Here is a 22472-nt window from a genome sequence, read left to right on the forward strand (position 1 = left end):
CACAGAGCCTCTGCTCCGGGCAGCTTGCAGGGATGTAGCAGCTGGGTTTCTCTGGATAGTACCACAGATCCTTGGGCTGTGAGCTCCCAGAGCCCCACCAGCTGAGACGTGCTTAGGAACAGGGGCAGGTGAGGGAGTGAGAGCCAAACAGGAGCAGGCTGCTCTGAGAGTCCATCTGTCGGCTCCTTGGTGACTTGGAGAAAGGTGCTGGTCAATCCAAGTGGTGGATGCAGGGCTGTGTAGGTCTGGAACTCTGCTCCTGCTCTGTCTCATGTGAACCCAAAAGTTTCCTTCTGCTACCCATGTGTGGTGTGAGTATGTTGGGTAGGACAGGTGGCTGCTCCGTGCCTGGGCCTACTTGTCTACTGCAGAGGGCACAGAGTCCTGACCTGTCCTGGCCAGTGTTAGTGCCTCAGCTCTGCAGAGGCAAAAGGCTGAGGCTGCACCTAAAGCCTGACCCTTACGTAAAATCAATGTGGGCTGGCTGCAGTCCTTGAGCCCGGTCACTGCTGGCAGGATGGGACCCAGCCCTCCTGGCTCATCTCCTCTTTTCTTCCAAGCTGTGCCCAACCACTGAGGAGATGCACAGTTCCGTGGCAGAACAGAGCTGCTGCTGAACATCAGTGATTTCACAGCATGGCTGTGCCATTCTCATCTCTTCTTTGTCTTGCTGCCTCTACAGCTCGTCCTTCAGGGCTGAGTGCGATGTGCTGTGCCTGTTTGGGATCTGAATTTTCAAGGCATCCTTTTCATAATCAAAGCTGTGGGAGGGAGGAGAGGGAGAATCCACATGATGCTTCGGAAGCGAGGGAGGCTTGCACCCCCCATCTGGTGGAAAATGTCACAGGGATATGCAGGGGTGATGCTTCTCGCCGCCTCTGTGGCCATGGCCTTGGGCTGCTGCCTGCTTCTGCTCTGAGCCACTCCACATCATGGGAGCCTGGGGTGTGTTCCAGTGCTGGGTATCTCTAGAAAGTGAAAAGAGGAGGTTTTAGTGGGTGTGTGAGTGTTGCTAGCACCCATGGTGCCTTTCAGGAGGTGCCCTGTGAGCGCTGCCAGTGCCCAGAATCTCGTCTGCTGGCACACTTTGTGCTTCCCTTGTGAGGAGCTGCACACCCCTTTTGCTCTTCTGTCTGAAAAGGATCAACAGTCTCTGGGGACCTGGTGCTTGGGTTGGTTTTTGTTATAACTGCATACGTTGTTTCCTGGTTGCAGCTTATTTCTGCAGATAAAAATCTGTTCTCTCTCCCCTTTGAAGTGGGAAACCACCTGCTCTTGCAGGCAGCTGAAAATGGTACTGTGCTGCAGGGATGTGTGTCTAATAAAGCAAAAATTTCTTGTCCATTCTCAATATGGAGCTTTCCTGGGAAAATGCCATTGCTTTCTGTAGACAGTGAGATCTCTGCTTTGTCTGAGTTTGCAGCTCTTGTGGCTGGGGATGGCAGGCACATGGCAGGGCTGTGCCCACACCTGCTGGGGGCAGCTCGGCTCCCTTGGCCACACCACAGGTGTGATTTCCCTGCAGGGAATGAAAGTTGCTCTTTGGATAAGTAAGTAAGGATAAAGTAAAGAGTAAAACTTTCTTTCTGGAGTGTCTGGGGCAGGGGGCAGCTGATGCATCTGCTCCTGGCTTGGTCATTTGACCACAGGACTCTTAAAGGGATATTGCTGAAAATGTGCAATGTGGGAAGAGAGCTGGAATTCTGAACTTGTGCTTAGCCTGTCTGAAGTTACTGTGGGGCCTGTGCTGGGTGCTGGGTGCTGTGCCGGGGACGTGCCCAGCAGCCAGGACGGGCTGAGGGGTGCTGGGTGTTCGTCGGGGAAGCGATGGGGCAGTGCTGTGCTCTGTGTTTCACTGCTCTGGTACTGTTTGCGGCTGTTGGGAATTGAGCCCCATGCTCGTGTGCCATGCGCGTGTCCTGCTGGCACCCTAAGGACTGCTGGGCTGAGCCCTGCCGCTCGATGTGATGTTGTGGGGGCACCTCTGGTGGGCGATGGGTATCCTGCTGATCAGAGGGCTTGCATCCCTTGGTTGGTTGGTTTTGGATGTGCTGTGAGATCAGCTGGAGTTCAGAAGTGAGAGCCCACCAGCAGCCTCCCAGATGAGAGCAACGTGGATGCTGCAGACTCATCCCCTCGCCTGCTCTTGGAATACATAACCTGTAGGCACAGTCATCTTCTGCTTGTTAACACATGCAATGTTCTGATCTCGTTGGCTGTGAAGATCATCAGGCTTGTGGGCCAGTCTAATTACAGCTCATTCCCACAAGATACACTTTAATATAATTCCATCTTATGTGGTGTTGGTGCTTTGTGTGCTGGAGCTGCTCTGCACAGCTGGAATAATCCTTGTCTAGCTCTCACTGTTTTGCAGTGCAAATCTTTGCAGTGCCTCAGGCTGCCTTTTTTTTTGGTAGGGTTTCAATGCGAATGAATGTTGTTTTTGAGGAAGAAAATGTCAGAATTTGATACTTTACCTGTCCTTGTAAAAATTCAGCCAGCATCAGCAAAGGATCAGTTTCTGAAAACAAACATTTGATTTTAAAAAAAAAAGCTGTTTGTTGCTGTGCTCTTATTCCCTTTGAATGAAGGTGGGCAGGATCCTGGTTCTAAGACTGCCTTGTGTTACCCTACATGGAGAAGTCGTCTTTTTTTCTGACCCAGCCCTGTTTTCCTGCTGAACTGTACTTGAGGACCGCCCTGGGCACAGGTGAAACACTTCTCTCTTCCCAGCATTTCAGGAGCCCACAGCTTGCTCTGGCAGCCCACTCCCAGGAGCTGAACAGCAGCTCTTGTCCTGCACTCCTGTCCCTTGGATGTGCCTCTGGAGCCATTGCACAGACTGAAGGCTACCCCCCCCCGGGGGGGCTCCCAGCAGCCTTTCCCTTTGGCAGCTCCTTTCTCTATCCCAGCCCTGTCCCTGCCTTCTGGAGGAGTGGCAGAGCCAGCGAAGCCATTTCCAGCCCAGAGGTTTCTCCAAGCCCAGCTCTCTTTGCAGCTCCTACTTGGATTTGGCAGCCCATTTCCAGCCCCTCTCCAGTTGCTTCTCTGTGCTGTCCCTTTCTCTCAATATTACCCTAACCCTAATTTTAAAGCCAGATCTTTTGAAGAGACTGCCATGCCAAAGATTGACCGCCCGTTTCCACTTTCTGTCAGCCTTAGCCATAGCTCTCATTTTCCATCTGAGCGCTAGGTGTGAAAACCCAGATGGAAGTTGTCCCAGCCCAGCTCTTTTGGCAGCCCATTTCCAGCCATATTCCAGCTACAGCTACAGCTCTGTGTCCCGACCACAGCACTCACCTTGCTCTCACTTTCCTGCAGAGCAGCAGAAAAGGCTCCATGACCGTTGATGTGACAGTGACTTACACCCAGCCCAGCTCTCCTGGTAGCCCCTGCTTTGCTGTTGAAGCCCTAGTCCAGGCTCAGCTGTAAGCTCTATCTTCCGTCATTCAACCTTAACTATTTTGTGGGAAGCTGTTGAGAAGACCCTTGCTCAAGCAAAGCTTTCTGCCAGTGCTGTGCTCCTGGCAGCCCTCAGCTCCCTCTGACAGCTCCTTCCCTTGCTTTCCTACCAGCCCGCAGCCCCAGTAGCCCGTCTCCAGCTGAGCTGTAGGGACAGCCTCCGAGTGATTTCCTGGACTGATGCTTTCTCCCAACCCGGCTCTCTTGGCAGCTCCCAGGTACTTTTGCAGCAGCTTTCAGCTCTGCTCCTACTACAGTTCTGCTTTTTTTTTTTTTTTTTTTTTTTTTTTGACTCTGTGTCATCCTAACCAAATCTCAGGACTGAACTTTGGACCAGACCTGCCTTATGAACTGTTTCTGCGAGCCCAGGTCATTCCACAGCCCCCTCCTTTGTTCTGGTGAGTCCTTTCCAGCCTCATTCACATTGCAGCTTTTGGCTTTCCCTCAGCCCAAAGGTGAATCTTATATCTGAACCTGAGGGCTGAGCAGGGGCTGCTGGAGGGAGGCTTCTCCCAGCTGCCTGCTTGGGCTGCTTCCACTTTACTTTGACGCCTAAAATGCCACATGTATATCTCTGGATATTTCTTTTTAAAACAAGTCAAAAACCCTTTGTTTCAGAATGGAGTCTCAGAGGGAACTGTGCATTGTGAACTCCTGTTTTTCCTCGTGCTCTTGGGGAGGTGCAGCTCAGAGCCTTCCCGCATGCAGGGCAATGAAGAATGCCTGTTGTTGTATGAAGGTGCCTCTGTCTGGGTTTGGATCCAGGCTTTGAGTCTGGGTGCTGCTGCTAGCATGCAGCAGGATCAGGCAGGGCTTCTCCTGTACTGTAACAGCAGCTTGCAGTTCATCTGTCAGTGCTTGTGCAGCCTTCTCTGTAGTGTTCTTTTGGGCTTTTGAGTGCTTCCACAGCCATCCTTGATCGCCTTCTGGGGAGAGCCTCTGCCTGGGGTGCAGCTGGTGCCACTGAGTGAGGAAGAAGCTCCTGAGCTGGCATCATGTGTGGTCATAAAGAATGTCAACAGCTTCATGGGCATGATGGATTTTGCAGCTCGTAAAGCAGTTTTAGAGCTCTCGCGTGGCTGTTAGAGGTGACCTGTGCAGGTTTCATGGCAGAGGAGCCAGAAGTGGGTTACAGAGGGTGAGGGGTGCAGGGCTGGCGCTGCCTGTGCTGGGGCCGGGTGCACCGCAGGTGCTCCAGGATGGGCACCAGGGGAACAGGATGGGCAAAGGATTGAATATTTTGTTTTCCTCATGTGAAACTGCAGCATCCTGGATGTGCTGGAAAATGGTTTCAGAAAAGCAACTCTCTCTTTGAAACACATTCATTTTCTTAGAGTGTGGCATGCTGAGAGCTCTCCCTCCTGCCTGCCTGTGGTGGGAGCACAATTGCCGTCCTCTGACCCAGCAAAGTGTACAGAAAGGCAAAGATGGCCCTGGAGTGATCTCCACAGCTGATGGAGCCATTGAAGGAGGCAGCAGCTGAGCTGGGCACAGCACCGTGCTGCCCGTGAGCCTGGTCTCAGCCATGGTGCATCCCTCCTGCTCACAGGAGCTGTGCTGGAGCAGGGGTTGTGCAGGCTCTGTGCAGGCCTTGCTGGAGCGGCCTTTAAGCTCGCTGTCATGTGAGATGATGAGTATTAGAAATTACTCTTCTGCAGTGAAATGAAGCACCTTCCATGCTGGAAGCAGGGCTGTGGGGTAACGCACAGTGCTGTTGGAGCTTCGTGTGCTGCTGTGCTGCCTCAGGACTTGTGCGGCCCGATGCAGCACGCGGCCTCCCGGCAGACCAGCGCAGCAGAAAAACGCCGCTTAACATGGCTGCAGACCATAGCAATGTGGTATGTAAATGAAATTCTTACTGAAGGACATTCCTTGTGAGTTTGTTATCCTTCAAGTTTCAAAATGAGACAAAAAATGTGCTTATTCCATAAGACTGCGGGACTGCTTTGGATGTGGACTTTGAAGCTGCTCTGAAATACATTTGGACTTACTGAGATCTGTTTGGTGCTGAAGGAGGCACTGAAGAGCTGCGTCTTCTGACGACACCAAGGCATCCTGCACTGGAGCACAGTCTCTGCATCCCCAGGATGAAGAAACGCCGCTAAGCCCTCCCAGATTTGCCCCCTTGTTTTCAGGCAGCCTCACTGACTCCTGTAAGCAACAAACGCACAGTGAAATGGCTGATTGCAAGCAGAGGTTTGCTTTGGAGGTCTGAGTGGAGAAAGGCCTTGTGCCTCAGCATTTTCAGCTTCAGACGACTCTGGCTTGTGGCCAGCCTTGCTCTCAGTGCAGCCCCAGGCACACAGCATGGTTCTGAGAGCCGGTGCCCGTAGCTCCTCCTGGCTCTGTGGTGTGGCTGCTGACCAGTTTGGCACAGGATGATGCCAGAGCTGCAACCCGGGTAATTCCACGCGGCAGCTACTAACAGAGCTTCTGTTACATGTCTGCTCAAACAACCACGTGCTTCACTTCTCTGGTTCAGAGCTGCTGTAGGAGCCAGAAAGGATGCACTGCCTGTGGAGCTGTGGAACCCTTGCCTGGCAAGTTTTGGCTCACTGGTGGAGTACTGCAGGGCTGAGGTGGGAGCTCCCCAAGGGCGGCAGCACAGAGCAACTGCAGGAGCTGTAGTGGTGCAGTGGGTGCTGCAGAGTGCAGCTCCTACTTCCAAGAGTGCCTGGGTGTTGGTTGGCATCTTTGCTGCTGCATGCAGGGGTGGATGTTGGATACTGCTGAGTACCTGCTGCTCCAGAACATGCCAGCTCTGCTTTGCCCAGGTGCTTCTTATTCTCCTTCTGCAGGCTGGGTGCAGCAGTGTGCATCTCCTAACCGGACATCGAGTCATGTTGCTGCTGCATGTGAGTGGAGTGTGTTGCCCAGCCTGTGCATCGGTTGCAGATCGCACCTGGTGACGGGTGCGCACTTGTGTGTGTTTTGTTTGCCCTGTGTGAGGCTGTCAGCAGATGGTGTACAGTGGGCAGGAACGTGGGTGTGGAGACATTGTGTGGTAGAAAGTTTGGGAAGGCACTTCGGCAGTTGTGCCAGGATCCCCTCCTGTCATGCAGTGGGACATAGGCAATGGCAATCTGTCTGTCCGTCAGGTGCAGTCCTGGCAGCAGCCCCAGCAGCAGCTTTGGCTTTGTCCTAGTGAGTCCTTGTGCTTCCTGGGGCTCTCCCTGCCTGCTGTGGTCTCCTGACATTGTTGTTCTGTGACTGTGGCAGCACAGATGTGTCAGCATGCTGTCTTGGTGCTGCACGGTGTGTCACAGCCAAGGCTCTGTGCCCTGCAGGCAGCAGCCCTGGTGCCTTGTGAGTGTTGTGACAGGGTCTAGCCTGGGGCCTCACCCTGTTACCATTGTTGCCTTCCTCTCCAGACCTACCTGAGGCATTTCTGAAATGCGTGTTCAGTTTTCTTCAGTAGCTGTGCACAGTGCAGTGGGTTTTGGAGCAGGGATATGTTTCTTTTTGGCTTTACAAATCTGGGCCATCTCCAGTTCTCCGTGCCTTTCAGTGTATTTTCAACACTCCTTTTCACTTTCGGTGCTCATCTTGAGAATCTATTCTCCCATTTCTAAGGGGCACTACCATGCAGGGATGTGCTCTGATGGAGCTGTGTGCACGGAGCTGAGAGGTGATCGCTCCCTGTACGAGCCAAAATAGGTTTGTGCTGGCAGATCGGAGGGCTGTGTGTGTCTGCAGGATGCTTGGAGCTCGTGAACCTCAGCCTCCGCACTGGGAAAGTCAGACCTTCAGCTGCAGAACAGAGCCCGGCCACTCGTGCGAGGAGCCCAGAGAGGGGAAGGGCACACGGCCACTGCTTGGTCTTGGGGTGGTGTTGGCTCAGATGTGGAAATTGCCGATTGTGTTTCTGGTTTGTGCACAAATGCTTCAGCTCTTGGAGAGGCATAAGCAGGCGTGCCAGGAAGTGCAGGCGTGATGTTGGGTCTGACTGGTGTAAGGGATGTTGTGCTCTTGCAAAACAATAAGAATAAATACCAGGGAAGATGCTGGTAACCTGATGTGCCCCAAATTGTGTAACTGCAGACGTCACTGCTCGCAGCAGATACTTTGTAGAGGCTGTGCCACCGCGGGATGGGCTGCTCGCATAGAGGGTCAGCACAGCTCTTGGCGCCGCTTTGCTGCTCTCTTCAAATACAACCGGACAGCTTCGAGCGCCCGGCAGGACCTGCTGTGCTGCGGGAGATGCCTGGCCTGGGGTGGCCATGCCTGCTGGGCTGGCAGCACTGCTGTGGCACTCGTAGGTGCAAAAGGCAGAAAAACTTGAGCGCAAAGTGAGAGCTGCCATTTGTGATGGTGGCAGTAAAGCTGAATCTAGTAGCCTGGAGCCCTTAGATGAGGCTTAGTGAGAACATGTTGATCTCCATATGAAAACCGTAAGCTCATTTAGAAAATTGGGCTGCCTCTTTTGAGATTAGAGTTTCTCTTTAATCTGCAAATTCTTAATTAGCATGGAAATGGCTAGCTAAATGGGGCTGGCAGCGTATACATCCACATGCCAGAGTGGTGGTGCTCCTTGGCAGGTGGTGGTGAAGCTCCAAGGCCAGGCCAGGCGCTCAGGCAGCAGAAACTTTAGAGCATGAGGCCATGCACAGAGGTGGCCCTTACCTCCCTCCAGTTTGGCCCTGGCAGGTGATGGTGGGTCCATGGGATTGTTACCAAAATCTGTAACTAAGAAAACTCTCCAAACCTAATGATAGTTTAGAAAGCTGACACTGGATTGTTACAGCGCTGGGTGCATGGGGATCTTGCCACAAAGCATGCACACCCCAGAGCTAAATCACCCTCATTATGTACATCTAAGTCTCTGAATTTAAGTCTTTGGTATCAGAACATTTGGAACATGTGTCGATGGCAGCTCCCTGGTGTTTGGACTCACACGTGGCTGCTGTGGCTCTGGTCAATGGCCAGCTCACACAGCCAGGAGCGCATCATGCCCGTTGCTGCAGGACCCTGCAAGGAGCAAGGGGACAGGCTCCTCAGTGGGCAGCTCTGAGTGTCAGGAGACCAAGCACCTCTGCTGATGCTGGCAGTGACTTTGCTGGGCTTTTCCTTATGCTGGAAGGGCTTTGCTCTTTGTCAGAGCTGATATCTCTGTTAAAGCTGTCTCCTCTGGGACTAATGAGCATCTCAGCTTTGATTTTCCAAGACAGATGTATACACTGGCTTCAGTGCTGTGGAAATCAGCTGGGTGTTTTGTAGGGCTGGTGTTGGGTATCTGCTGAAATCAAAAGCCAGGGCATAGCAGACCTGAGTGTGGGCTTGGGACTGTTCCTGAGCGTGGCATGGGCTTGGTCAGCACAGCTCTGTCCTGTGGCTGTGGCCTGTGGGGACAGCACCTGGGCTGTCTCCATGCCAAGGTGGGTGCCCCTCGTGCTTCGCAACATTGGTCACAGAGAAACATTCAGTGTCCCCTCCTGTTCCCGTGCCCATTCAGAGCCTGCCAGCAACAGGCCAGGCCCTTGCCGGCCACTGCTGTGTGCCAGTGCTGCTGGCTGTGGCCAGCACGGGGCTGGGCCGCTGCCATGCCTCCTGCTGCCCTCTGGGTTTGGGGCTGCCTGTGTTCTCCCATGCCATAGTGAGCTGCAGGAGTGCTTTTTGGTGCTAGCTTTTCCCTGGGAAAAGTTGCTTGTGGAAACTGTGTGCGCATATTGTGCATGCAGCAGAGTCTGCCTGCTCTCTGGGGAAATGAGACATCAGGAATGGGCAGCCCCAAGCAGTGCTGGGGTGATGCTGGAGGGGGGCTGGGCTAGTGGGAGATCAAGGTTGATGGCAGTGGGGCCCAGCCTCCAGTTGGGCTCATAGTCAGCCACTGACTATGTGGGCATCTTTCATGTCACTTCCTGGCATCCCCCTGCTCTCATGTTCAGCTGTTGGCACTGCCTGTGTTTAAAGGAAGCTGTACAGAAATTGGAGATCGTGCTGGTACAACACTAAGCGTGTCTGATCCATAATGTATCATGTTTGTTTTATTTAAATCAAAGAACATGAAGAGCAGGAAGAGAGTGCTAGTGCCTTAAAGAGTTGGAGAGCCCAAATCCATCTTCTGGGCTACCTTGAAAGAAAATCTGTGAAGGAGGAGCTGGGAAGCAGAGCGAGGACTAAAAGCATCTCCAGTCTGGGGATGTGGACTGGTACAGTTTGATGGTGAGGAGTGGTCAACTGAGAGCCTTGGAGCCTCCTGCAGCTCACAGGCCTCTGAAAGCTGAACCAATCACAGATTTTAGCATTTCTTGCTCTGAGCAAACCCTTGGGTTGGGGCTGCTCTTTACAGGATTGTTTTGAACTGCAATGGCTGCTCAGCGTGATACTTCTGCCTGAGCCTTTATGGGCAGCTGTGCATGTCTGCCCAGCCTCCTTGTCCTCTGGGCCTTCTGGGCCATGTCTTGGTGGACATATGATTCTGACAGACTTGGCTGTAAGGCACGGAGAATTTCTGTACCATCCTCTCCAGATGTCATCAAAATCCTCACTGCTCAGCTGGTGGCACTTGGATGCCTTTACTGCCACCAAGCTTGACTTCCTCTTGGTAAATACTGGCCTGGTCTTTGCTGCATAGCCAGGATGGGAATTGGAAGCCTTTGGTGGTTCTTCCTGGTGTGGCAGGGTTGAGCTGAGGAGTCTGGGAAGGACCAACATCACCACATGGGATTGATCTCCTTGGATGCCTCCCACATTGGGCTCTTGCTCTGGGAGGAGTCCCAGCAGACCAAAGGAGAGCAGTTGCTGTGGGTTTTGGTAATGTCTTTCGCCAGCTTGGAGCCTGTGCTGGGCAGGGAGGCTCAGCATGGGTGAGGGGAAGGATCAATGGTCTGTGGTGAGCCTGTGTGCCGTACTGTGTGGAGTGGGGTTTGTGCTATATGGGAGGCAAATGAGACACATGCTTGTGGAATTTGTGTCTTAAATGCTTGTCAAATGTTTCTGGGCTCCTTGGCTCCCATTCCTGGTGCTGTGGGAGCAGACAACTACTGGCCCTTCAGCAATGTCTGCTGGAGTGGGGGCTCCCACAAGGCCTGTCAGCTTTGTTGGAGCACTGTGGAAAGGCTGCGCTGGGAGATGTGGAGCTGAAACTACGCTGTGTCCCCTTGACTGTCCCCATGGTGAGCAGCTCCAATCCAGGGAGAGCAACATGGAACTCAGGTGTGCTTCCTGCCCGCACCCAGCCGTGGGAACACAGGAGTAGCCCTGGCCCCCAGGCTTGCTGGGCTCCTGCATCCTCTCTAGGATTTCATGCTCCCTTTGGTGCAGCTTGGCTCAGCCAGTTGGTTCGCTGCTTCGCTTTGCTGCTGCAGAGCTGGCAGCATCTGGCAGGTCTCTCAGGGCCTGGTGTGGGGTTTGGGTGGTGGTGGTGGTGGTGGGGTAGGGGGCAATTCTGCAAGTCCCAGGTGCTCCATTTTGTGCTGGGACTTGAGAGTGAGGCTGGGTTTGGGTAGCACTGAGTGTTGCACAGGGTTGTGTGGCCGTTTCACTGCTGCCTTACTGCTCTAAGTGGGACTGGGGTTTGCGCAGCCTCTTAGGGGGGTGATGTGGAAGATTTTGAGTGCCTTGGGATCACCAGTCTTTTTATTGTCAATTTGTTGTTGTATTGTGTCTTACAGAAATAACATTCATCCCTGATTTGATGATAATGAAAATACAGAAAAAAGACAAGCAGGTTTGTGACCCTCTCTCCTTCTCCTAACTCAGCTGGTGAGGCGTCGGGAGCTTGTGCTGTATGGTATTGCAGTGGATGTGTGGTGGGAAGGGGACGAGAGAGAGATTGCTGCACTTCCAGCAACGGCCACAGCTCAGGATGCTGAAATTTGACCAGAGCTGCAGCCTAGAGTGGATAAATCTTACTTGGGTGATTAGGCACAAAAGGATTTGTGTTCATTGATGTAAATGCTCTTGGTTTGGTCCTGGTCCCTGTGTAGAAGCAGCCCTTCTTTCCTCCCAAGTTACTAATTCTGGTTCTTATTTGAATCTCATCATGCATATATTACAGAAATGCATGTTTGCTGTGATTGCTGCTAATAACGTAATGCCCCGGGGTTGACACTACTAGTGAGGCTGGGGACCAGCACATCTGCAGTGCTGCAAGAGCTTGGCCAGCAAATCTTTCCTTGCTCAGAAATAATCCCATCCCACTGAGCTGCCATTTCCGAATTGCTGCATCACAGCGTCACTACCTGCTGGTCCCAGAGATTTATTAGCCAGCAGTCTTTGTATTAACTGTGCGCACAGGAGAACCTGACCATCGGTGCTCTGGGAAGAGGAAGGGACCTGTTACAGCAGACGGCCAGCAGGGTTGAAATATGGCTGGGGCTGTAGAACAGCCCACTCTACTCTGAGCTTTTTTGTGCCTGTGCTGCTTTAATGGGAAACCACGAAGCTGAACACTGAGCTGAGGGACTGATCTGCTGAAGAGCACCAACTGGTGCTGCTCCTGCTGTGGAGCAGAGCTCGGTGCTGCTCAGGGTCATGCTTTGCTACTGTGGCAGATTGGCAGGGAGGAGGAAGGGGGAAGGATTTGGAAAAAGTGTGTGGCCATGATACGAAGTAGTGGCTTGTGGAGGAGATGTGTGTGTGCAGTAGGCTGGTATGGCAAGGAGTTTAATGACTGCATGTCCCAAAGGTGCTGTGAGGGGGCAGAGCCAGCCTCAAGCTGAGGGTGGGAGCACAGCAGGACTGGGCTCTGCTGCCTGATGGGGCCTTGGGGCACGCTTACGTGAGACCCGTCTGCCAGGTAGGAAATTCCCACACTTGTGTAGCAGCTTTGACTGCTCTGTAAATGGGATTGCTGAAATGATGTGGGGTTTGAACGCTGCAAAACCATCCTCCTCCCACATTTGGAGGTTTTTAAATAGCTCAGTTGTCAGTGCTTTGTGCAGCTGTCCCTGCAGATCAAGTCTGGGAGGGAGATAAAGGCAAATTAGCACGAGGAAGAAGATGTAGGGTCGAGCCGTCCATCTCCTGTGCTCTGAACCAGCAGCAGCATGGGACATTCCTTACAGCGTCACGGAGCGTGCTGCAGCATTCCGCAGCTCATCAGTTCCACAGGAGCAGTGCGGGGACGTCCCCTTCCTTGAGGGGTCTGTGCAGCACTAACAGCTGCCAGGGTGAGCCCTGTGTGTGGGACGAACCTGCCGCTCACCTGCGGGAGTTTGGCTGGGCTGTCACCCTGCAGGCGGCTGTTTGGGGCCGCAGGGAGCTGCACGAGTTGGCAGAGTGCTCGGCACCCTTTGTGTTGGTGACAGATGCTGGGAGAGCTGTTGGCTTCCTTTGAAGTGGGTTCTGGATGTGCCTTCTGCAGGCCTGGCAGGACAGCTCCAGTCTAGAGGCCCTGCTTGGCGGTCAGGGCCTGCCTTGGCGTGACTCTTCTTCCTTAGCAGTGCCTGAAATTCTGGGCGTTTGTCACCAGGCTGTGACTAACTTGTGAAACAGGTTACCTCCCTACTGACTGGTAGTGCAGCGTGCTGGAGTATCTCGTCCATTGGCAGAGCAGGAGAAGCAGCAGGCCGTGGCACTCACACCTGCAGCACTGCATCCAGCCCTGGGGCTGCCGTTACAAGAAGGACGCAGAGCTCTGGAGCAGGTCCAGAGGAGGCCACAGAGGTGCTCAGAGGCTGGAGCACCTCTGCTATGGAGAGGCTGAGGGAGCTGGGGGTATTTGCGTGGAGAAGAGAGGGCTCTGGGAAGACCAACGTGCGGCCTTCCAGTACTTTGAAGAGAGCATATAAAAGCTCCATCTCCATCCTGTTTGCACAGTCCGATAGTGATGAGACAAGGGGGGTGGCCTTAAACTAAAAGAGGGGAGATTTAGGTCAGGTGTGAAGAGGAAGCTCCTTAACCAGAAGTGGCGAGGCCCTGGCTCTGCTGCCCAGAGAAGCTGGGGATGCCCTATCCCTGCATGTGCCCAAGGCCATGGCTGGGTCCTGGGCAGCGTGAACTGGTGGGGGGCAGCCAGCCCACAGCTGGGGTCTGTGAGGGCCATTCCCACCCAGATATGCTGGGATTCTATGATTTCCTCTGAGGTTCAGTGGCTGTGGCAGCTCCATCCAAGCCTGGGCTGTGCTCCCTACAGTGTCCTGCTCCCTGGGCACCAAGGGCCCTGCTTACTTTCTGCCACGTTAGCAGGGACTGCTCCTACTAATTTCTGCCAAGCTCTGACTTGTTGAATAACCTGGCAAATACTGACCTAAGATGTATCCAGTGGTGCCTGTAAATCACTACAGGTGCGGTGGAAATGGCCCTGTACTGCTTGGAGCAGCACGTTATAGCGGGGCAGCATGTGTCTGTGCCTCCTGCGTGCCCTAGGAGTTCTTCTGGTTTGAGCCCAGGTGTGCAGGGGAGGCTGTGGGGGCAGGTGGGAACAGCCTGGGACTGGAGACCACAGCCTGGAGACTCTGCTTTGCCTTTGATTCCAGTACTCCCTGCTTTCCCCTGGATGCTATGGGTCTTTTTAATTAAACTTTGATGTTTCCCCTACTGCAGACAATGTCAAGAGCCATTAACAGAGCTCACTTGATGACAGCAGGACATCGTGCAGGGGCTGGGGAACCCTGTGAGTGTTTGTGGTTCAGTCCCAAGCTGTGTTCCTGGGCTCCTGCCATTGCCTCAGGTGAGTGGGGAGCAGTGGGGATGCCCTGCTCCTCCCGCCAGCCCCCACGGCCCCCACCCTGAGGTGCTCACCCCATTGCTGCACATGACTCCCTGCAGGGCCCACGGCTGCTGCCTCCCCGTGCCCATTGCTTGTGCTGGCTGTGCTCCCCGGCCAAGGGCTGTGGCTCACAGAATGCCTTGGGAACAGAGCCAGCCTCCACCTCCGTCACGCTCATCCCGTGCCGGCTGCGGAGCCTGCTCAGAGACATGACAGAGGGTGGCACTTTGGTATTTTTAGCTTCTGCTGCATTGCATTAAGAGCTGGGAACAAGGGGTGTGGACAGTCGGCGAGAGGATGCACCAGGCTGTGCTGTGCCGCCGGTGGGACTGCAGCTGCTAACAAGAATGGCTTGACAGCCTGTGGAAATGCTGCATGTGGGAAAAGCTGCCTTCTGGACCCCTCTGGTGCCCTGTGACCGGCCGTGGGGACAGGTGGGCAGAGCTGAGCACGGGGCCTGTTGGCTGGGTGCCATTGGTACTGCAGGGAGAGGCAGCTGGTAGGGGTGTGGATCAGCCCCTTGGTATTGGGCTCTGCTTTAGGAAACCTGTGCTGGACGCTTTTGTCATGGTCCCTGTTGATGCTCCCTGTGTAGGACAGGTCTCTGCAAGGTCCAAGCCAGACCTGGGGGGTACCCCCGTGTTCTTCTCCTGGAGGCTGCAGAAAAAGGGCACTGAATCATGCTGGGGTTTACAGGGCACTGGAAACAAAGGACAGCGTGTGGCACAGCTCCTGCTGCTGGCTGCAGTCCCACATCCTGCAGGAGCACGCTGTGTGGGTGCCATCTAACCAAGGGAGCTGTGGGTGATGCCCTGGAGAAGGGCTGGCGAGGTTCTCTGCTTGGTGCCCACCGCTGCCTCCCTCGGGGCTGTGCATGAGGGGGGCCCAGTCCAGCCGCTGCCAAGGGCCTGGATCCTCTGCTCCCTGTGCAGGTGCTGGGCTGGCAGTGGGTGCGTACCAGCTGTGCCCCCTTGCCATCCTCACAATGCTGGGCCGTGGGTAGCCCCACTGCTGCCCCTCTGTCGCGCTGCTTTCCCTCAAGTCCTGAGTGAAATCAGGGGAGTCTAGTCAAGCTGTGGCTCCTTATGAAATAAACTGATTTCAAGTTAAGGAAACGCACCATTAAGGCCCATCCTGACCTTGGCTATGCCCTCTTGTGGGGTTATGCAATTATGAGTGCTCTCCGTTAGCCCTTACAGCTCTCTGGGAGGATTTAAGCACTTCTTTGTTTCTGACTTTGTCAGAATGTAGGAGAAGACTTCGTGCTGCTGCTGGGGGAATTCCCTCCATCAAATGTGATTTGTGAAAGGTTCAGCTGGAAATTAAAAAAAAGTGTCCAAACTATACACAGAATTGTATCCAGAAAGTGTAAAATCATTGAAATCATTGCAATCCTCACCATTAAAAAAGCAAAAAACCAAAAACAACATGGAGAAATAATTGAAAGGGACAGTCCTAAAGATAAACGTGGTGCAAGGAAACAGGAAAAGGGGGAGGGGTGCTGGGGGGAGTTCTGTACTTCCCCTTCCCCTCCAAAATATCCCAGGAGGAAACAGCAGAGCTCACCTGGTCACTCAGCTACAAAAGATGTGTGGAGGGCTGTTGAGTATAGAAAGAGGATTTTTTTATTATTATTATTTTTTTTTAATTAAAAAATTGTAGTGAGAAAAAGGGCACATACTGGGAATCTAAAATAAGCCCATAACAAGGCAGGGCTAAAAATATTTTTAAGGGTTGCTTGCTAAAAGCATGAATTCTAATAATAAGTTCTTTGAATATCTCAAGACCACAGTGTCTTTAGGAGGAGCTGTGCTTGGAGAGCAGCTGGTGGCATGTGCACAGGGATTGCCTCAAATTACAGCTAATGTGGCAGAAAGTAGGTAGGGCCTGTGGTGCCCAGGGAGCAGGGCACTGCAGGGAGACTGCCCAAGGGTGGATGGAGCTGCCACAGCCACTGAACCTCAGAGGAAATCACAGAATCCCAGCATTCTGGGTGGGAAGGGCCTCCACACCCCCAAGCCGTGGGCTGGCTGCCCCCCACCAGTTCATGATGCTCAGGACCCAGCCATGGCTTTGGGCACCTGCACTGCTGTGGGTTTAAAGTGAGGATGAGGTGAGTGCACCGGTAGTTGTGCACGGACTCTGTGCTGCTGCTGAGCGCATTCCTCACCAGGTGCTGTTAAAGGAAGTGTGCCATCGTCTGACAAGAGGCCTCTGTGTATGAATGGTGGGTTAAAGAACAGGGTCAGTGTGTAGGAGAGCTCTTGGCTCTCGAGTGGTAAGCACAGGAGCAGCGTGCTGTTGTGGTGCGTGGTCCTCCTGCTGTGAGTATGTGAGGCGGTGAGATGGAGGCAGAGTTGGGAGAGCTAAAGAAAAATCTTGCCAAGTAACACATAGAGGTACCACCGTGTCATAGAGTCTCAACACAGCTGGGATGGAAGAGACCCCCCCAACCATGCAGTGTGCTGTCTGCTCCCCAGGTCAGGCTGCCCAGTGCCCAGCCATGGCCTGGGGCACCCACAGCTCTGGGCAGCAGTGCTGGGGCTGCACCGCCTCTGGGTAAAGACCTTTCATTAGCACCTGACCTAAACCTCTGCTTTTTTCGTTTAGATTCCTTCCCCATTGTGCTGTCACTATCTGCTTCTGTGAAAAGTCAGCCTCCCTCCTCTTATATGCGTGTTCTTTTAGGGCTTTCCCTGCTTCTGGAGGAGGTTGTAAAGCACTGGAAGAAGATTTGGCTCTGCTTGCAGTGATTTGCAAAGGGAGAGAGAACAGAGGTATATCCTCCTGCTGCGTCATGGTCCATCTTCAGTGATGGGTGCTTTCCTGCTGCCAGCTCAGATAGGTGGTTAGGTGGATAGGTGGACCAGCTGGTGTCCATGGAGAGGGAGGCACCTGTGCTGGAGCTGGGCAAGGAGCTCTGCAGGGTAAGAGCAGGGCAAGTAGGGAACGGGACAGAGAGGGCAGCAAGGAGACGCTTCTTTGTTGACCTTTTTCACCTGTTGAGAACCTGGAGCCAGGCAGGAAGGCAGCAGGATTAAAGTGAGTGTGTTTTCCCACATCTTAGCTGTTGGTAGCACCAAATGCTGCTGGGCACTTGGAACCCATGGTTACAAAGGGCTGTGGGGCTGCAGGACTGTGCCAGGTGAGCTGCAGGAGTGCTCTGAAGCCACGCAGGAGCACACATAACACCTGCACTGTTTTCCCAGGCTTTTCCTCTTGACTTTTGGTGGAGAGAAGCCAGGATAAGCTGAACTTCATCAAAGGAAACAGGAACAGCCTGGCCCTAGCTCTCCCCATTGCACCAAACCGACTGCACATGGCAGCAAGCGCAGTGCAGGCGGGCAGCAGGAGCGTGCTGCAGCCTCATGGCACACCCATGCATCGCTGTGGGTGCAGCAGGGTGTTTTGGCTGGCAGCCCTTATCCAGCCCCTTTGGAGATGCCTGGTTTTGGCGTTCTCATGTTCTGCTGCTGCCTGTGTGAGCTGTGTGCTGCTTGTTGGCTGTGGCCCTCTCACTACACAGCAGCTTCGGACTGTTCCTGTGGCAGATGTGCACTGCTGGCTGCTCCCACAGCTCTGCTGTGACTCCCCTGGCAGGCTTGGTGACAGCTACCTGCAGGGTGTCCTGTGGCCAGCACTGGCCTTGGGGCACATGGCCCCCTTGGGCTCTGATGGGTGTCTGGAGCTGGAGTGGCTGCTGGCAGCCTGAGGCGATGCAGCAGAAAAGGGGTTCCTGCCTCTGTGCTCTCCTTTTCTTGGGCACTGCAGCCTGTGGCCACGTGTGGGTGTCACACAGCTCGGGCACGGAGTGCTGGCTTTCTGTGAAGAGGTGATGCATGAGCGGCCCCCCATGCCTGGCCATCATAGCTCGGTGTGGGACTGATCTTGGCTTGGGAGCAGCTCACCCTGCTGCCATGCTGGGATGCTATTGACTGTCTCTATATGGTATCTGTGCTTGGCTGCTGTTCAGTGCAGGATCAAAAGGAGATCCATTCTCATGGGGTCTGCGCACTTTGTAACTAATCCAGTACATTGTTCCAGCTGATCCCCAGCTTGGGCAGCCTGCAAGATCTAAGAAGTGCAAAGGCTGTGGCTGAGGCTGACCCTGTTGTTCAGCCCAGGCTCAGAGGCAGCACCTGTAGTGCAGTGTTTCTCCCTGCAGGAGGAGAGTTTCTCTTGGCTGCCCAGGGGCACAGTACCATGTGGGTATTGGTGCTCTGCTGCTCATTAGTGGGGCAGCCTGGCAGGGCCACTCTGTGCCACCACAGTGCTTTTGCTGATCCAAATTAGCAGTGAGTGTGCAGAGTGCTCTGTGCTTGGACCACAGTGAATGGGTGACCACTGTGAATCCAGCCTCAGCCAATGGGATGTAAATATTTACAAACCCCAGCAACTCTGGAATACCCAAGAAGCTGGATGGGGCTGGGCGTTCCAGGGTGCTGGAGGCTGCTTCAGGACAGGCCCTGCCCTCAAGGGAAGCAGCTGTCCTGGCCTTGGGCAGGAGGATGTGGGGTACTGGGAGGGCCGCACAGCGCACCGCAGCCCCATGGTTCCCAGGCTCCTTTCCAGCTATAGGAACTGGGCTCTGCCCCTGGGACATAATTGCTGTAAGAGAGGGAAGAGATGTCTTTGTGGGAAAAATGGGGCAGTTCTGCGTTTTGGGACAAAAAGCTCTTACTGCAAGATGCATTCTAGTTTTCACGAGTCCTGCTGCTCCTGTAGAGCGGGAGTCGCTGGTTGTCCCCTGCAGAGGCCCTGGGCTGACCGTGCCTTCCAGGAAGGGCCATGGTGATGGCGCAGGGAGCACCGTGCTCCTAGGAGGGCATTTGATCTGATGCTGTGCCTGGGGATGCAGGAGAGATGTCAGGCTGAGGTCTGTGTCCTGTCCTGCTGTGCCACCATCCAGCAGGGCCGGGACTCCTGCCCGTGGAGCTCTGTGTGGGGTGGCAGCAGGTCTGCCACACATCAAGGGGCACAGCTCATGTAGCGCTCTGGCACGGGAAGCTTTGCTGGGCGTACAGCGGTATCCCCTCTGCAAACATGTGCTGCTTCTGTCTGTGGGGTTTGCTTCACGTGCTGCCGTTCTGTTCTCTCTGCAGCCACCCAGCTTAAAAGTGCTGAGCCGCTCCCCAATGTCGGATGCCTCGGACACCTGGGAGTGCAAGGCGCAGGGCCCCTTGGCCGGCAGCGAGGAGCAGCAGACCCACAGGGCGACGGCCACAGAGGCAGGTGGGCAGTGCCTGTGCCCTGAGGAGCAGCCCGACGGGGCTCCGCTGCGGCGGCCAAGCGCCCAGAACGGGATGCAGGACACTGGGGCTGTGGGCACGGGGGTGAAGAAGAAACGGAAGAAAAAGGATTTGGGAGAGCAGGAAGGAGGAGAAAAAGCAACTGTGGAGATGAAACCAAAGAGGAGAAGAGAGCCTAAAGAACCAAAAGAGCCTAAAAAGGCCAAGGAGCCCAAGAAGCAGAAGGAGCCCAAGCAGAGGGAGGTGACCAAGAAGCCCCGGAAACCTCGGGAACCCAAAGCTCCCAAGGAGCCTAAAGACAGGAAGAGCGGCTCTGAGCCTGGCCCCAGAACAAGGCCCAAGAAGAGCAGGTGGGTGCTGCTGTGACCTGGGCTCGGTGACTGGCAAGGGCTGTGGGCTGCAGGGGCTGATGTGGGGTGCACCCTGGGGCAGGGACTGCCCCCCTACAGAGGCCGTGGGCTCTTAGCAGAGCTGTGGCTGAGGGCTCCCTCGTACTGCGCAGCCGAATACCACTGCCTCTGGTAATTCCTCATCCTATTAATTAACATCACTGGACAGAAGAGGAGCTCTGATTTCTTTTTAATTGGGAATGTGTGCAGAAAGCAGAGCTGGTGTCAACTGGCATCATTTGATTTACTGTCAAGGACTTTCTGTGTTTGTGGAGAGTCCTGTACAAGGCAGGCTTATTGATTGGAGCTGGGCCCTTCTCTAGTGCTGTAAATAACCCATAGGATGAATGTATTTGTGCCAGAAATGAGGTTAGTATGGGATCCGGCTCGGATTTTTTCATCAAAACCTTTCTTTGTTGGAAGACACCAGTTTGGTAGAGCTGCTTGAAGGAACTTTCCTGCAAACAGTCACCAAGAATGGGCTTCCCAGGGTCCACTGCATCCACCCACTTGCTTCCCTCCTGCCACGGCTGTCTGTGTGCAGGATGGGATGGAGCCCCAGATCTTCCCCTCCCCAGGGGCTCTAGCTCCTTTGTAGCTTTCTTGCGGGTGGAGGAGAGGTTGTGCCAGGGCGGCCATGCCCAGGGCTTAGGTGGATTGTATGGGGCAGCACAGCTCCCACAGCAGGCTGGTGGGGAGCTCAGCAGGTGAGAGCTGGGCTCTGCCCCTGGTGGAGCACCCACAGCTGAGCTGCTTAGTGCTGCCTCTTCTGTTCCCAGTGCTCTGCGCACAAAGGATGCCTGGCCCCGTGTCATGGACTGATGAGATGTGGGTGACAGGTCGAGCAGGGAGCTAGGGAGTAGAGCTGGAGCAGTGGGAAGGAAGAGAAGGATGAGGCATGTGCAGAGGCAGCACTCAGTGCCCAGAAGGATTGTGCTTTTCTTGGGAAGGACAAACTGCAGTCTCAGTCTCAGAGCACCTGCAGGGTCAGCGCCTGCCCTTAACTCTCCCTGTTTCCAAAAAGCAGGATTTCTGTTTGCTCTGTGTGGCCCATGGGCCAGCCAGGCGGTGTGGTCACCGTGTCCTGCAGGATGTGTGAGCATGCTGCTCTCCTGGAGCCTCCAGCCTGGCGCCAAGCCCAGCCTGGCCTCGTGCCCGGCACACAGGCCTGCTGTGGCCTTTCCTGGCAGGAGGCTGAACTGGAGGCCTTGAAGGCAGCTTGTTTCAACCTTTGCCAGAGATGAAGGATGCCGCTGGCAGCCTTTTCTAGTGCCGCCTCCGCTGCGCCTGCAAGAAACTGCCGTGTGGGTGGTTCACACACATCCACCCGTGGTGGAACCTTGGGGTCCAGGCCAGCGGAGGGAGGCTTGGGAAAGAGCAGACCTTGGAGGCTGGGGTCCAGCTGTCGTCCAGGAGCCTGCTGCCACCTGGAAGGTCCTTTGGTTGCCAGCAATGCCTTCACACAGTGCTAAAGGCAGCCTGCGACAGCGTGACCTGCCTGCCGTGGCTCCGGCCTGGTTGGCCAGGCAGGGGGATGTGGTGGGGTCACCCCAGCTGCAGTCTGGGGGCTGCTGCAGAAAGCAAGGCAGGGTCCATTATGAGACTCTCTCATGGTTGCCTTGGCCTGTGGCTCAGCAGACAGCAAACAAACCCACCTGAAGCAGGAACGGGTGCTGGGAGCAGACACCTGAGGTGGAATGGGAAGCCTGCTCCCAGCCGTGGAGAAGGCTGGGGATGTGGGACACCAGTGGGAGAGCCCCATGCCAAGCATGCGACTGGTGGGGCGGGCGCTCCATGCGGAGGGATTGATTGCTGGGAGTCCTCTAAGTGGCAGATAATGGTGGCATAATTTCTTCTAAATTATTTCTAATCACAGCCAACTACTGGCTCATGAATGAAACAGTTGTTAATTGTGACTTGCAAATCAATATCTCTGGAGTTATTGCTCGGATGGAAGCAATGCTCTCTGTGCATTTTCAGGGCCTCTAATTGAACTGCTGCTACAGTCAGGTCAAATTTGGCCTAAACAGCAGATTTTTAACTGTGTGGCTTTTGCTGGCCCCAGACAGGCATGATTGTCTCATGAAAATGGGGATGAAACCTCAGCGGGGCTTTGAAACCCACTGTTCTCTGCAGCTGTGCAAGTCTTACATGTGGAGGGGCTGCTGGTGAGAGAAGTAGATAGCTCTGCTCCCAGGCTTCTTGCTCAGCCCAGGGACAGGCAGCAACTCCTGAAAATCTTTCTCCTAGCAGTGTTTGTTGCAGTGGGTAAGGATGGCTGTGCCATCCAGTTGGATGGGGAGATGCTTGCCTGGCACCTCCTGGCTCCTTGCCCCATCTCTGTCACAGCATTCAGCCTGGCTCCCAGGTCCCAGGAGCTGTGCAGACTGGCAGTGAGCTGAACCCCATCTCCAGAAGCCCCTGTGGTGCCGCTCCCCAAGTCCTGTGCAGTTGGACCCTTTTGTCCTGATGTGCTAGAATCAGCTGGAAATACCTGATGATGATCAAAGAGAAGACAAACTGCCACCACTGCTGGCTGTGCTGTGCTGATATGTCCAGTGCTGGGGGAGGCCCTGGGAGCCCTGTGCTGCCCTTGGTAGAGGAGGGAGGAGCATTTTGGAGCAGAACCCAGTGCAAATGCCTTCTGGCTCCTCCCAGGACCTCAGAGCAGTATCTGACCATCAGTCTGTCCTGGCAGCAAGGAGCAAGGTCTATCTG

At 54.5% G+C, this 22472-nt stretch overlaps 1 protein-coding gene across 10 annotated transcripts in view; it reads left to right on the plus strand.

The window, feature by feature from the left end:
- The window catches only part of CHD6 (chromodomain helicase DNA binding protein 6), a 73404-nt gene that overhangs the window by 11582 nt on the left and 39350 nt on the right, over positions 1-22472 (plus strand). For 7 of the 10 annotated variants that reach the window (XM_052683523.1, XM_052683521.1, XM_052683522.1 and 4 more), the window contains 2 exons: positions 11076-11131; positions 19219-19715. In XM_052683523.1, the coding sequence (XP_052539483.1) occupies positions 11099-11131; positions 19219-19715 (530 nt within the window). In that variant the 5' untranslated portion in view covers positions 11076-11098. Of the gene's footprint in view, positions 1-10556; positions 10578-11075; positions 11132-19218; positions 19716-22472 lie in introns of those variants that run through there. The other 3 variants (XM_052683516.1, XM_052683520.1, XM_052683524.1) reach the window with 2 other exon arrangements.

This window comes from Tympanuchus pallidicinctus, unplaced genomic scaffold (genome assembly GCF_026119805.1).
Source record: "Tympanuchus pallidicinctus isolate F22 unplaced genomic scaffold, pur_lepc_1.0 scaffold20, whole genome shotgun sequence".
NCBI classification, from domain to species: domain Eukaryota; kingdom Metazoa; phylum Chordata; class Aves; order Galliformes; family Phasianidae; genus Tympanuchus; species Tympanuchus pallidicinctus.